This window comes from Octopus sinensis, linkage group LG6, assembly GCF_006345805.1.
Source record: "Octopus sinensis linkage group LG6, ASM634580v1, whole genome shotgun sequence".
Lineage (NCBI taxonomy): Eukaryota > Metazoa > Mollusca > Cephalopoda > Octopoda > Octopodidae > Octopus > Octopus sinensis.
In genome coordinates, this window is record NC_043002.1 from 74,546,343 (window position 1) to 74,563,413 (window position 17,071).

General features: G+C 36.3%; 1 protein-coding gene across 4 annotated transcripts in view; it reads right to left on the reverse strand.

Moving 5' to 3' along the window:
• Positions 1–8,230: 8,230 nt before the first annotated feature.
• Positions 8,231–17,071, reverse strand: part of LOC115213456 (NK-tumor recognition protein) — a 65,085-nt gene continuing 56,244 nt past the window's right edge. For all 4 annotated transcript variants that reach the window (XM_029782437.2, XM_029782436.2, XM_029782438.2 and 1 more), the window contains 5 exons: positions 15,716–15,984; positions 11,659–12,525; positions 11,451–11,531; positions 9,979–10,026; positions 8,231–8,596 (listed from right to left, as the gene is read on the reverse strand). In XM_029782437.2, coding sequence (XP_029638297.1) covers positions 8,380–8,596; positions 9,979–10,026; positions 11,451–11,531; positions 11,659–12,525; positions 15,716–15,984 — 1,482 coding nt within the window. In that variant the 3' untranslated portion in view covers positions 8,231–8,379. The remainder of the gene's footprint in view (positions 8,597–9,978; positions 10,027–11,450; positions 11,532–11,658; positions 12,526–15,715; positions 15,985–17,071) is intronic.

Consider the following 17,071-nt stretch of genomic DNA (forward strand, 5'->3'; position numbering starts at 1 on the left):
TCTTACACGATCGATGTTTATCCTCAGATAAGTTTGGTCGTCCACTCCACCCTTTATCAAACACTTCCTGTTTCCATAAATTTCTTTGCCGTGCACGAATTGGCGGACATTACGGTGGATGTCTTCCATTCTTGAGCCTGTACTTTCGCTGGATCTGCATGTCCGATTTCGTTTCAATAACACACGATATAAGTTGTGTCTTTTCTTGAGGAGTAGCAAATTTTTTAGGGTTTCATTTGACAGAACCTTTTCCGTCAACAAGGTACCTGAAAAACACAAATGCAATGTGATTTAAAACTTTGATAACCACTGAGTACATAGAACAAATCTGATAAAAAAAAACCCACATCAATTGCCTTTGTAATAAATTTTTGAAATTGTAAAGAGACTTTATGGACACCCTGTGTATACACACACACACACACACTCACATATATACATACACACATATATATATACATACATACATACACACACATACATATACATACACACATACATACACACACACACACACACACACATATATATATATACATACGCACACATACACACATAAACATACACACACACATATATATATAGATATATATGTGTGTGTATATATATATATATATGCATGCATATATATATATATACACACACACACACATATAGACAAATATATATGTGTGTGTGCATGCATACACACACATAACTTCTCATTCACACACAGAGAACTACTCATTAACGGGAAAATCTGACAAAATTAGACTAGTTAAAAGGAGAAAAAATATATATAGCTTCTCTTTCATTATACACGTTCTTTTCTTCCTTTCAATTAATCTTGGATTTTCTTTGTTGATCCGTTTGTAGGGTTTATTTCTTTTCTTTTCTTTTAGTTACTCGTTCCTGGAATCGGACTTGGCAGTGAGAGTTTAATTTATTGATTGTACAAATACGGGGGCATTTTGTTTCCAAGGTGAGCGTTTGCATGATTGTAGCCTGTTTGTGCTTGTCTTCAAATACCAAACAAATTATTCAAAGATAAAAAGATTTGTAAAGCGTGTTGATATAGAGTACAGGTAGAATTAAATTTTTGTTTAGAGAAAAATAAGGGCTATGTAACTGATTTGGTTCGTAGAAATGGTCTCACTTTCCTCTTCTCTCTCTCTCTCTCTCTCTCTATATATATATATATATATATATAACAGCAATATATATCACACCTTAAAAATCCAAGAATTGTTTCAATTACATTAACATATATTGAGTTGGTTTCATGGCAAAGAATTCATCAAAGTATCTTTTTACGCCATGCAAGGAATTGAATTTCTTACCATTAAGACTATTCTGCAGAGACCTGAATAAGTGGAAATCTGAAGGAGCAATAGCTGGTGAATATGGAGGGTGAGAGCCGAGCTGCAGCAATTTTTGTCTGGTTCCCAAAGCATCAAGTGCCGAAAATGAACTTTCTTATCTTCCCTTTTAAAGAGTTACCGAATTAACACAGGTTATAGGAACATAAACCTTCCTCCACGAAAGGGTAGCTTAAACAGTGCTCTAAAAAGAAGGTGTAGTCAAATCCTATTTTATGGATTCAACCATGTTCTAAAATAAATCGAAAGGTAAGCTACTATAAATCGGCACGAACTTTCCGGACAACCCAATACATACACACACACACACACACTCTGAATTTCTTTAAAAATTCTACAAAAGGATTGCTGGATTTACCTGTCATGCTTGATGATTTACCTGGGATTTGCATTCCACTTGCATTTACTGGTATCTGATTGTTGGAAATTTAACCATATACCTTTATACTGGGTGCTTAATTGATATCTGCCAGGACTTTTTAATCTCATTTTTTCTTTATATATATAAATAATATAATATAAATTAGAGATAAAACCACTATTATGCAACTCAAACAGTGATAGACATATATATAAAACTGTTGAGAGTAGATATTAGATCTTGATCTTAGCCATAAGATTGATCTATTTATCGTACTTAATGCAATGTATATACACGGGTATCAGGCAAGATATAACGGTTTTTGTCCGGCATAAATTCCCTTATAGACGTTCTGTATTTAAAAAAAAGGACGATATATAGCGGAAGGAAACGAAAAATTATCGCGGCAGCATATTGCGAGAACGCCAGATGCATTTCGGCCTTCGTGTGGCTTTTCAATAAATGTATTCGTAGTTACAGGCCTAGATGAAATTTGTCTCCTCCGATATATAGGAAACAGTGAATACTACTCACTGACATTGCGAGTAGCTACCGAGTTGAATAAAATATCCGGTGTACACAACTGTGGCAGCATTAGATTTAAATAGCTATCTGTGTATCATGCTTAATGTATATATATATCGTTGACAAGCAAGATGGTGTGGTTTTCTTCTGAAATAAAATCTCTTATAGACATGTATTTAAAAATACAATATATAACTGAAATGCATCTGCAGTTCTTGTTAGCCGCTACTGGGACAATTTTTCGATTCCTCCTGATATGTTTTGTATTTTTAAGAGAGTTTATATAGGACGAAAACCACAGTATCTTTGTTTGTCAAATGCGTATAAACATTAATTATGTTACGTAACTGGCTATTTTAATGCAATGCTGCTTCAGTTGCGTACATCGGATACACACACATACACGCGCACACTCACGCATGCGTACTTAGCAGAAAAGAATGATGGTAGGCGGCCTGGCAGAATCATTAGAGCATAGAAAAAACGCTTTGTGATATTTTTCGGGTTTTTTTTCACGTTCTATGTTCAAATTCCGCGTAGATCGACTTTGCTTCCATCCCTCCAGAGACAATTAAAATGAAGTACTGGAGTTGATATAAACGACAAAGCACCTTCCCCTAAAATTGCTGGCATTGAGCCAAGAGCTGGCAGAATCGCTAGAGCGTCGGACAAAATACCTAGCGGTATTTCTTCTGACTCATTACCTTCCGAGTTCAAATCCTGCTGGGCTCAACTTTGCCTTTCCTCAATAAAATAAAGTACCAGTCAAGTATTGGGATTGGTGGTATCGACTTACCCACTTTCCTCAAAATTGCTGGCCCTGTACCAAAACCAAAAACCGTCAAGCCGGTGAAATGACAGCATCATTAACGTGTCGGACAAAATGCTCAGCGACATTTCTTCCGAAGTCAGCTTTGCTTTCATCTTTTCGGGGTCGACAAAATAAATAGCAGTTAAGTACTGGGATCGATGTAATCGACTAACTCCATTCCCTAAAAAAATGATGGCCTTCTTCCAAAATCTGTAACCATTATTATTATTTTATCTAGTTGCCAGTCGAGAAATAAGGTTTCATCGATTCGATGCTATTCAAGCCATATAAAATCCATTTCTCTCATTCGCTTTCAACTGTTCTACATCTGGTGTTTTTTTACCGTCCTTTCCACAAAGTAACCATCTTAAATGCCTCCTTTTACCCTGTCCCGGTTCATCCCGAATATGTAGACAAGCATTTTGAGGCGCCAGTAGAAAAACAACCACACTATTACAATTAATTTTGTAGTACATCTCCTCATTTAACACTTCACTGGACCAGAAGATACGCAGAATTCCCTCGTGTACCCATTATAGAAAACATCGATCTCACGTCTCTTACTTCGTGCTAGCATTCTGACCCATACATAAGAACAGTTTTGGATCCAGTAAACATTATTGTTTACAGGGTCTAACTTCAATCCTAAGATTGCCAAATCGACTGAAGTCATATGACTACCTCATAAGCTTTGATAGGCCTTGCCCTGTTGGCTTTACTGATAAGGCTTCCTATACATGTAAAGTCCTTAGCATAGTCAAGAGAGGTTCACTGTTAGTAATGATAAGAGCAGGTTGGAGTTTATGCACATGATTTGTCTTTAAGTTATTGATAATAAAATCTATCTGCTTTGTAGAATTGTTCAGCCATAAAAACATTACAACAAGGAACAGTGACAGAAAGTAACTGAAAAAAAAAAGACAAGGCATACATCAATCCTAATGCGGTCAGGTATTCATTCTCTGAACACGCAAGGAAAACAACCAAAACTTCATGTATTGTGAATAAAAACCACCAGCCGAAGGACATCATCATTCACAGAAACTAACTCGCAGCCATCATCATCATCGTCCTCATCACATGTACACGTATACCAATTTATGGATATATAGAATGATGTGCAAACAATTGACAAACGAAGTCAATTTTTTAATAAATTAATTTTTTATAAATTAATAAGCATTCATTCATTATTCAATTAGTTTTCACAAGCACCACCTCAACCACAGTCACCAACCAGTCCACCCACACCAGGTATCCCATATATATAGGTGTGTTCTGAAGGCTAAATGGTGTGAATTTCCCAATTGAATAGCATTGTTTGTTCAGCGGTAGGAGGTGGAAGTCAGTAATCATTTGAGATTATTAACAACGACAGCATTACTGTCGCGTAACCTTTACGCAATCAATCAAGCCAAGGTTTATAACAACTACAAGCATATATATCTGCTCTATTATTCAATTATGACACTTCACGTATTCTCAGGTTCATATTTGCTTTTACAACGCAATTCGTCTGAACCATTTCTTCTACTGCCATATCACACTTACAGAAATAGAGCAGAACAAATGCTTACAGCTCATAAATATTGGTAAACGGCATGGTCAGATTGTAGGAGTGGTTGTGTGGTAAGTAGCTTGCTTACCAACCACATGGTTCCGGGTTCAGTCCCACTGTGTGGCACCTTAGGCAAGTGTCTTCTACTCTAACCTCGGACCGACCAAAGCCTTGTGAGTAAATTTGGTAGACGGAAACTGAAAGAAGCCTGTCGTATATATGTATATGTGTGTGTGTGTGTGTGTTTGTGTCTGTGCCCCCAACATCGCTTGACAACCGATGCTAGTGTGTTTACGTTCCCGTAACTTAGCGGTTCGGCAAAAGAAACCGATAAAATAAGTACCAGGCTTTTAAAAAGTTCCGGGATCGATTCCTTCGACTAAAATCCTTCAAGGTGGTGCCCCACCATGGTCGCAGTCTAATGATTGAAGCAAATTATGTGTGTGTGTGTGTGTGTGGAGAGGCGCAATGGCCCAGTGGTTAGGGCAGCGAACTCGCGGTCGTAGGATCGCGGTTTCGATTCCCAGACCGGGCGTTGTGAGTGTCTATTGAACGAAAACACCTAAAGCTGCACGAGGCTCCAGCAGGGAGTGGTGTCGATCTCTTTCGCCACAACTCTCCCTCACTCTTTCTTCTGTTGGCCTGCTCGCTTAGCCAGTGGGGCGGCGTCATTTGAAGGCTAAAACAATGCGAAGCGCAATGTGACCAGCGATGTGTAGCAACATCTGATAGCCTAGTCGGTCACAGGGACATATATATATATATATATATATAAGTGGAGGTTTTGCATTGCGTTTTTTACAGATGAAACATTTGCTCTGTTGGAGTCATTTCCATACCTAATCACTACATTTTGTAGTAGTGGTTGTGAATGAGAGGGGAAGATGTGAGACGACCACCAAAAATGGCCGTGCAAAAGTTTTCGGCCACCTCACATAAACCTATCAAGAAACCGTGTTTTAAAACAGGAAAATGTCTATAATGAAAATTTATTCCATAATGTTCATTTTAAGAAGTTACTGTACATTGTTAATATTTCGTGTGGCTTCCCTAGCTTTAATAATTGCTTCAATGCGTCTGAGAAGAGATGCGTACAAATCCTTCGCCATCTTCACAGGTATGAGATACCATTCTCTGTGGCTGAGCTCCCACAACTGTTCAAAATTGCGTGGATTCTTCTGACGGACTCCTCTTTAGTTCTGTCCACATTTGCTCGATGGTATTTACGTCAGGGCTCTGAGCTGGCCAATCTTTCCAATACGGTAACACTTTCTTTCATCAGTCAGACTCTCTGTTGTGTTGCACGCGATCTGTGACATGGAGCCCCGTCGTGTTGAAAGATCTCACCTTCATCCCAAGTCCGGTATCAAATTGTCCTGGATGTGTTTGGCACTATTCAAGTTACTGTCAATATTAACCAACTTTCTTGAACCATCGCTTTTTATGTATCCCCAAAGCATCGCTCTTACCCCCAACCTTCACTGTTTTCGTCGTGTAACGTAAATCATTTCGCTTTCTAATAAATGAGAATTTGTCATCTTCCCCTCTCATTCAGAACCCCTACTACAAAAAACAATGATTAAGTATGGAAACTGACTTCAACAGGGCCAATGTTTTATCTGTAAAAAACGCAATGCAAAACATCCACTTATAAGTTGGCAATAGATAGAAATTTACAATAGTTTAAAGTGGCAAGGACTTTTGCACGGTACTGTATACATATATATATATATATATATAAATTCACTCACCTGACTTTGCTCAGACCAGGGTTAAAAAAGTACTTATTCATGTAAGAATTGAAACAGGAAACTTAAGTCTAACAACGCAGTGAAGCATCGGCTTCAAAAGCGTTAAACACTTATAATGTGCAAATGAGAAGCTCCAATTCTTTGAAGCTACCAGGATTGATGTGCATATAAATAGATTGTCAACTTGTTTCTCTGGGATTGGTCAAATGATGTAGACACCTTTACCAAAAACTCCAATAAAGGTTGAAAACTCATTTAAGGCTGTTCATCCTTTGTGGGTTGACATACACACACACACATTACATACATTTTTCGTTTTATTTGAAAGTGTTTGTTGTTTCCACGTCTCCAGGTGTTCTGGTGGAATTTCGAACCCAACCCTTTATTTGACTAATGGGGTACTGTTCTCATTCCTAAGGTATTCTTTTTTGCTGACGGGCATATAGCTACTAATCCTCAGATTCTGAGTTCAATCCCAGGCAAGGACTTGGGAAATAATCATCAGCAAAAAAGAATATCTAGGAATGAGAACAGAGTACCCCATTAGTCAAATAAAGGGTTAGGTTCGAAATTCCACCAGAACACCTGATGAGGGTGATAGAGAACATCAGCCGAAACGTTGTGGTAACAACAAACAAGGTGAGGACACCTATCTGACAATTGTAAATAATGTACATAATTCCTCATCTAAAACATATAGATTAGTATTTTTCCTTTTAGTTGCTAGGTCTGGAAGAAGAAATGTCCGTGACTTTAGCCAACACTTACAGAAAAAATACATGCAGTGTGAGAGTTCCAACATTCTAGGAAGGATTGAGTGTGGTGGTCAGTGCTGGGCCTGAATATTTGAACACAACAAGGATATCATGATAAATAAAAATAAGTGGGTCAAGAATGCCCAAGTAGAGGTGGTGCAAGTAGAGGCCAATATGGTAGCAATAGCAGAGGCAGGAGACATGCAAAGCTGTGGATTACAAGCTGGAGTACATCTCTGAGTGATTTTATGCCAGTCAGTTAAGAGGTCCTTTTCTGGATATGGTCTTGGATATCTTTGTATGTAAGAGCAGCACTGAGCCCTATTTGGGGGTACAATACTCCACTGAGGGCCTCACCTGACCTTTGAGGAGTGTCAATGAGTGTTAGTAGCTGAAGTATCTTGTCTGTATGGTATGAGTACTGAGCCAACAATATGGGCAAGTAGCAGGGACTTTCAAAGCTTAAATATATCAGGAAAATAGTTGTACTTAAGGTGCATTATACATGTACTACTGATAAATAAAAAAAAAATCAACAAGTAAAAAGATGAACTCATGTAGCTCATACAAGATAATTTTTCAACATCATGTAAATCACAAACACAGTCATGTGTAGGCCAAAGCTTGGCTGTGTACTGGCATGCAGACATGGTTATATATAAGTACAAGCATGGTTGTGTAAAGGCACATGCATAGCTGTGTATAGATGCAGACACAGCCGTGTATAGATGCAGACATGACCTTGAGCATAAGTGGAGGAATGGCCATGTATAGGTACATGCATGACTGTATGAATAGGCACATGCCTAGCTGTGTGTATTGGTGCACAGGAATAACTGTGTAGTTTTCTTCCCAACCACATGGTTTTGGGTTCAGTCCCACTGAATAGTATTTTATTTGAATAAGTGTTTTCGACTATAAACCATGGGCCAACCAAAGCCATGTGAGTGGATTTGTAAAGAGAAACTGAAGAAAGCTTGTCATATACATGCTGATTTAGCATTTGTATACATTCAGTCTAAGTAGATACACTTACCTGAATTAAGAATTAAAATAACTAAAGGAATTAATTTGAGCTGAAGAAGTAGGAAGAAATAAGAAAACTACCAAATGTTTTAGTATAATAATAAACATAAAGTTTTATTTTTCAATGAGAATTTCCATACACCCTTTGTAATGTGCAAGCCAGATAGTATATTGAAGTTACAAGTACTATCAACAGGATACTACAATGGTAGGCAGTTCCATTGAAACCATTCTTCAATCACTTGATGACCAACTGCGACTGCGACTGGAACTACTGCTCTTTCTCTTGCGACCACTCAATCTTCTTCCGCTCCTTCTACTGCTTCGACGGCGCTGACGACTGCTGCTGCTACTACGGCGGTCCCGAGTGTTTCGCCGTTGTTGGTTGCGAGAGCTGCTTCGTGAGTAGGAGCGCCGATGGCTGGATGACCGACTTCGTGAAGGACTTGAACTGTGAGCCACAAATATATAAATAAAGGAAATAAATTTTGCAATTTATTAAAAAGCTAGGGTGAAACTAATCAATTTTAAAAGATTTAATTGAAAATGATGAACAAAAATTATAATTTTTTTTTTTTTTACAAGAATGACACCCTGCAATAAATTCAGATGCAAAAATATAACTTATCAAACATGTCAACCTGATATACAAATGATAGTAAAGAATTAGTGATTTACAGACTACTTCATATTTTACAATATAAATTGTAAATTATATGTAGCACAATGGTACATTTTGTTTTCTAGATCAGCTAAGGGATTTAATTCTATCTTTATTATTAGAAGTCAGATGGTAAGAAAAGAACAAATTTAAAGAAACTAGAATATAAACATATCTTATTTAACAACACAAAATATTGTAGCATTTACACCAAAAAGATAATGCCAAGAAATTTTCAAAATTTATAGGTTTAAAACAATTTCATTTGTTTTTATGAGGAAATAATTTTCATTTCTAAAAGGATCAGAAATTTTGGGCAAGACATATATATTTCTGGGCACTCTGTCAGTTAGGACGACAAGGGTTCTAATTGATCAGATCAATGGAACAACCTTCTCACAAAATTAACATGCAAGTGGCTGAGTACTCCACAAACACATGTAGCCGTAACATAGTTCTCAGGGAGATTCAGCATGACACAAAGTGTGACAAGGCTGGCCCTTTGAGGTATAGGGACTTCATTTCTGCCAGCTGGGTAGACTGGAGAAATGTGAAATAAAGTGTCTTGTTCAAACACAACCCGTTGCCAGGAATTGAACTCACGACCTTACAATCATATTCTTTTATTTGTTTTAGTCATTTGACTGTGGCCATGCTGGAGCATCACCTTTAGTCAAACAAAATGACCCCAGAGATTACTCTTTGCTTATTCTATTGGTCTCTTATGCCGAACCGCTAAGTTACAGGGACGTGAACACACCAGCATTGGTTGTTAAGTGATAATGGGGGAACACAGACACAAGCACACATATATATACACACATATGACAGGCTTCTTTCAGTTTCCGTCTACCAAATCCACTCACAACGCTTTGGTCAGCCCAAAGCTATAAAAGAAGACACTTGCCCAAGATACCAAGCAGTGGGACTGAACCCAGAACCATGTGGTTGGTAAGGAAGATACTTAACACACGGCCACTAGTTGTTAGGGTATTCGGCTTACAATCGCAAGTTCATACATATATGTATGAACTGAAGTGTCTTTATTACTAGACTGGTACTAATTTTATTAACTCCAGAAGGACAAAAGGCAGGTGACCCAATAACATTTGGTTTTTTTTTTTCTTCATTTTTTTTACTTGAATGTAATAAAGATGAAATTAAAAACTTACCGTCTTCGAGAATTACTACGCCTGGGAGAATCTCGCCTGCGACGATTCCTTCACAAATATACAATTTTCAATAAATCAGATTTTCTATTTAAAATGATTTGACGTTAACATAAAACATGTCTAGGTCATTTTTTTTAAATGCAAAAATAAATATTAAAATGAATTAGTATACATATAAATATATATACATATACACACGTTTATCTTTTCTTTTTCTTTTTTTTTTACTTATTTCACAGTCATTGACTGCAGCCATGCTGGAGTACTGCCTTGAAGTGTTTTTTGTCAAATAATCTGACCCCAGGACTTATTTTTAAGCCTAGTACTTATTCTATCGGCCTCTTTGCTGAATTGCTAAGTTATAGAAATGTGAAAACACCAACACCAGTTGTCAAGCAATGATGGCCATGCAAATACAAAGACACACACACATAAATATATATATATATATATATATATATATATATATACTTCAGGCTTTGGTTGGCCTGATGCAATAGTAGAAAACACTTGCCCAAGGTACCATGCAGAAGTATTGTATCCAGAACCATGTGGTTGGGAAACAAGCTTCTTATCGCACAGCAGCACATATCATCGTCGTTTAAAAGAATTTCATATTTGGAAATTGATTCATAACAGAGATTCCCTGGATTTGATCTAATGTAAAGTTCAAGTAAGCAAATTGACTGTGGAAAGTTACACAGGTTCAAAATTTAGAGCTTAAGCGTCTTTCAACAACCCTGAAATCATAATCCTGCCTTTTTCAAGTTAACCTTGTAAACTGCTGTATTTTATGTTAGCCGTGAATAAAGTGAATAAAGCATTAGAAACCATGTTGATTTATGAGTGATCATTGAAGAATTAACAAGTAGAGTATTTTATTAAAAGAACAGGTTTTCTGGTATAGGACAATCTGTTGAAATATCAAAATTAAACATGAAAGTGTGGTAGGTGAGGGTGGAGTGGATGATGAGTAAAGTTCTAATTGTTGAAAGCTTTTTAAGTGCTACTTAAACCAGATAGTTTATGAGATTGAGCTTTTTGTGGACCCCAATACAAATGATAGTTTATAAAAGTTACATAAGAAGTTTGCTTTGCGACCACATGGTTTTGGGTTCAATCCCACTGCATAGCACCTTGGGCAAGTATCTTCTAGTATAGCCCCAGATAAATCAATGCCTTGTGTGTGAATTTGGTAGGTGTAAACTGTTTAAAAGTCTGTTGTATATGTGTCTTTGTGTCTGTGTTATGTGCCACTCCCCATTTTTTAACAACTGGTGTTGGTTTGTTTATCTTCCCATAACATAGCAGTCCAGCAAAAGAAACCAACAGAATAAGTATCAGACTTAAAAAAAAAAAAATAAGTACCAGGATTAAATTGTTCAACTAAAACCCTTCAGGTTGTATGGCTGCAGTCCAATGACTGAAACAAGTAAAAGACATAGGATTTAAAATATGAAAACTTAACTTACTTAGAAGTGTCTCTAGAAGGGCTGCGCTTATACTTAGAAGTTGATGATGATATTGGGGATCTATGACGATAAGGAGGACCCCTAGAAAGAGGAAACATCAAAATTTAGAAAAAGCAAAACCAACTTCATAAAGACTTCTCACATTACTGAATATGATAAAAATATTAATTCCAAAGAAGCGTGCAAAAAATAGAAACTGTTTACACACCGACTCCTAGAGCGTGTTGATCTACGTTGCTTCCATCTAGGGGGCGAGTAGTTACTGGTCCTCATATAAGGTCGTGATGAACGAGGTGAAGTATACTTTCTTGATGATCGGATTCCTCGAGAGGACGACGAACGTGAATACCTGTTTAAAGAGTATGATGTCGGTGAATGGTTCCAACGTCCACCACGCACTGGAGAATTTCGGCTGGGTGACCTAAAGTAGCGCTTTGGAGACCGTGAATGGCTTCTCGATTTGCTACTGTTGTGACTGGTATGCCGTCTGCCCGATGACTTCTTTGGCGAAGGACTTGAATCCCGCGTGTATGACTGTTTGGATGAAGACAGAGTTGAATGATGTTTTTCATTATCTTCAGTGCTCTTAGAAGGGATGCTAATCACATCAATTTCTTTTTTGCCACTCTTTTCAGCATTGTCTTTCTCAACTACAGCCTTGGTTATTTCAGAGATCGAGGGTGGTTGCATCTTAAGATCACCTGCTTTTGTATCTGAAGGTAAAGGCACAGGGACATCAGACAATTCAATGCTCTCTTTTGTAACTTCATCTGAGTTAATGGATATCACTGCTTCATCAACGACTGCTTTCTGGTCTGTCTCAGAACTGACCGCTACAGCAGGTGTTGTGATTACAGCTTTGGCCAAAACAGAACTGCTAGTGTCAGAAAGTTTCAAAGTGGAAGAGAAGATGTTCTGTGCACATTTATCTGTCATTGATGGAACTGCAGTCAAAGAGTCAATGGAAACAGAAGCTACAGTGTTTGTGGAACTAGGTGGAAGTGGTACAGATTTCACACCTCCTACAGGATCAGGTGGGGTAGGGATGTTTGCTAGTAATGCTGCAGAATTGATTCTAGAGAAAACAAATGAAAAGTATAAAAACAAAATTAGTAATTAAAAAATATTAAAATTTTAAAGCTAAAGGTTTGGACTATTTGACCATTTGATTATTTGATCAAAGCTGATCAGCTGTTGCAACATATCCTTAGGCAAGATGCAATCATTACTCAGCTTTAGTTTGCCTCAGATGACAAGTGGCAGCACTCCACTTCAAGTTGAGTGCTTAGGAATGATAAGCTGTAAAAAATATTTATTTCAACAATATACACAAAGGTCTGTAAAAGAACCAGTTCTTTAAAGATTGGTATTTCCTAACTACTTTATTATCTTAGCTCACCTGATATTCTAACTCAGACCACTTTGATTTTTGATAAATTCATGTAAAAGAAGTTTTATATTCTAAATTTTTCGAGTACCATTTTTAAAGATAAATGCATTTTAACTAAACTGGAAAAAAATTATACTAAAAGTTGGTGCCAATCAATAACAATTTCACTATCAAGTACAAGAAAGGAAATATAATTGATTCACTTAACTCCAATATATTATCAACTTTGGAGATTGAAAAAGTTGTATCTAATGTAATTAAACCAAGAAACACAATGTTCCAAACCTGTGACCATAAAATATATAGTAAATGCATTCTACTGTTATACTATGTATACCACTTTATCAAGGCAAATTTCTATCTTATTTTATCCTACTTATTTATTAATTCTGAAAAGATGGAAGGCAAGTCAACCCCATTAATATTTGAACTGAGATTCAAGAGATGCATATCAAATACAACCATACATCAAGCCTGTCATTCTATTAACCTCTCCATATTTACTACCCTTCATCAGCTTATAATATAAAAAAATAAAACTAAGATAGACAGCTAGTCATTATGGAGTATTTAAATAAATCCCAAATTAATTGTTGCAAAAATAAAATCAAAGTTACTCTAATAGTTTTCTGGGAGAATATCTTTCTGTGGTCATTCTTAATAATATTTAACTGAAATTCTACCAATAGCTGACATGCATGCTTCTGCAGACACACAAAGAAAGCGTGTTGGTGCATGTTTCAAATAATGACAAAAGCTAGTCATTTCCTCTGATAAAATTCCACGATAGAGGCCAAGTCTTTACAAGTTATTATGATTCTTTAGAAACCATACTGCTCTCAATTATACTTAAGCATGACTGTAGCTCACATGACCTAAATCATATCAGTAGATAAATATACAAAGAAAAGAACAAATATTTATTTAATAGTAACTATATAGACGGTCTTGAACTAAAAATGAATAAGAAAATCTTTGGGAATTGGTCTTATCGTAAATCAATAATTTGAACAATTAAAGAACACGCATAATTATTTAGGGTCAATGTAACTGATTGTTTAACACAAGGCTGCAGATTTCTAATGACAGAAAAATGAATTTGTAATGTTGATATCTTTCTCAAGGATATTAGAGACAAACCTGAAAATTAAATAGATTATATACATTATAAACAGCCAGAATGAAGTTCATCTCTGTACCTACATTGCTGTATGAAAGCAATCTGACTTTTCAATTAATAAAATATAAATCCAATTTATCATTTATCTTAAATGCAAAACAATTAAGATGAATTAAAAAGTGTAGGAAAAAGAACGAAAAAAATGACTTGGTGGTCCAGTGCCAAACTACCTGGAAATTAATGATGGCTTAGTTGTTGTCACTATTCGGATGCAGGGCAACCCTGGAAGAGCTTACCTACAATTGAAAGCAATCCATTTGTGACCACCCCATATTTTAAAGGGTATCCAAGACTACATTAGTCAATGCATTCAATCTTTAATATAGTATGGTGCAGTTTGAGGGTTGTTATTTCTAGAAGGTTGAGCAACCATATAGAGGCTCCCTTATTGAAAGCTTTAGTTGACTATGTTGGAATTCCATAATTTCACATGGGATTGAATCCATGTTTGAAAATTGATCCCAGTATATTCTTAAGAGTTACTTAACAGAAATAAATTGTTTTTAAATTCAACCAAAGCAAATTCTCCTCCAAGTGCTTATAGGTCACTATAGGCTGAATGAAGTTCTCTGCGACAACTGGATATTTAACCCATTTATTACCATATTTCTGTTAAAATATATTGTCTTTAAAAATAAGGAAAAATTTAGTAAAATGACAATCATTATTAAGCTGCTTTTATGTAGATCACAATAACTTTTGTGATACCAACACATTTGAGACCACCCTTGGTTTCAATGATATAAACTTTATGTTTTAAAGTGATTTAACACTTTTGTTACCATATTTATTTTGAGATGCTCTTTGTTTCTTTCAATTATTTTAAATATAACAAAAAATTTCATAAAATAACTAAGCTGGTGTTAGGAACATAAACTGTGATGAAGATTTGGTGGAAGATTTCAATTCAAAATTTATGAAAAGACATTTGTACTACAGAGCCAGAGCCGGTTTCAGCCGGGTTGGTAACAAAAGGGTTAAATTAAAGCCTTCCATCAAAATTTCATGTTGATTTTTGTTCCAAATATCAGCTTAATAATGATAAAGTTATTTTACTTAATTCTTCATTATTTTCAAATCCAGTGTTGTTCAAAAGAAATTTGGTAATCAATTTGTATCCTAGAACTAAGGGTGGTCTCTGGTAGGTGGGTATCAAAAAGATTAACTAATCTCTTATATTGTCTTTTATGTTCTTTAGTAATCTAGGTCAGCTGTGCTTGAGCAGACTTGTAATATGGAGGCAGCTGACCTCTTGTCAAGATCATCTTACCTTTATTACAAAAGACATGTTATCCAAATACTTAAGATCTAAATATAACATTAAGGTCCTTTCTTATATATGAAAGATTTTGCTTGGGGAGGAGGGAAATTTCTACATTGCAATTAACTACATAGAAATTACTTTTTCTTCATTCCCACTTTTTGGTGTATTCTATGAAGAAAAGTCAATTATGGACAGGAATCAATTTTATGCAAAAAGTTGGAGAACCAAAGAAAACTTTGTAATACGGCACATTTTTTCCTTTTAATGATAATAAACAAGGACATTTATAATTTTTAATGCTTTAATAAAAAAAAAAGTTAAATGATTTTCATGTCAAAACATGTTTATCAACAAAAATGTGCTTCAATGTATCTGACAACTACAGACATTTTACTCATTAAAAACTGGTGCAAAAAGAAGAAAATACCAACTTGGCAAACTGAGCTGTAGCTTCAATGGCTGTTTGTTCGGCAATTGCTAATGGTGGTGGTGGAAGAGGAGGTGGCGGTGGAGTGGTGGTAGTAGTGGTGGTGGCGGTGGTGGAGGCGGCAGCGGTAGTAGTAGTAGTCGTAGTTTGCACTGTTGTTGATGTTGTTGCTGACGTCGTCAGCCCAGAAGTAGTACAGCTTAAATGTACAGTTTCCCGACTTCCTTCCGATGGAAGACGGATAGACAAAGGAGGGTTCACTTCAGGAGGCAACTGCAAATATAGATTTATAGCTTTCATTATAAAACAGACTTGTTCTATCTAGTCCTATAAAAAAATCGCTTAATTTGTAAAACTATCCAACCATATTACTATTAAAATGAGAGAAAGAGGAAAGGAGAGAAATAAAAGATACAGAGTGAAATCACATAAAAAAACTATCATTTTTGTATGATTGAAAGGATTCTCTTTCAACCTTGAAGTGGAATTAGAATATAGATTCCTTTGTATAATAGTTTGCTTTATATATTATGAGATATATTATGAGATATATATCACCATCATCATTTAATGTCCACCTTCCATGCTGGCATGGGTAGAATGGTTGGCCAGGCAGAAGCCTGCACCAGACGTCTGTGACTGTTTTGGCAGGATTTTTACAGCTGGATGCCCTTCCTGACACCAACCATTCAGCAGAGTGAACTGAGTGCTTTTTACATGGCACAAGCAATATCAGTTTTGGCAAGGTTTTTACAGCATATAATTTTTACATCCACTTTCTATGCTGGCATGAGCTGGGTGAGAGTCCAATAAGTCAGAAGACTGACCATGTCTCACTCCAGTGTTGTGTTTTGGCAAGGTTTCTACAGCTAGATGCCCTTCCTAATGCCAGCCACTTTAAGAGTGTACAGACTGCTTTTTTTCATGACACTAGCACTAGTGAGGTTGTCTTGTAAATCACTAGGTTAAAGAGTCCTCTTCCATGAGGGAGAGAACAGGAGATAGGGTGGTTGTTTTGACAGAATAGCACACCAATATACTCATATAATGAAGAGATTCAATAATTGATGACAGCTGGAAACATTAAAGCCATTTGTTCTTGGTAGGAGGTCCCTTTTTATGGTAACCTGAAGCACACATTCCTTGCCACACCCGGTTGTAAAGCTAGGATATTACCAACCTAGTAAAACCAATATCAACATTTAAAACAGTTTCTCATGTAACCTGAGAGAACTGTTTGGTGCATGTCAACATGAAATAAAAACTTTACTGTTCATGATGATGGCGATTAACAATAATGATTGATGATAATGAAAGAAGGAAGCAATTATGGAGACATTAATGATGACAACGATAGTGG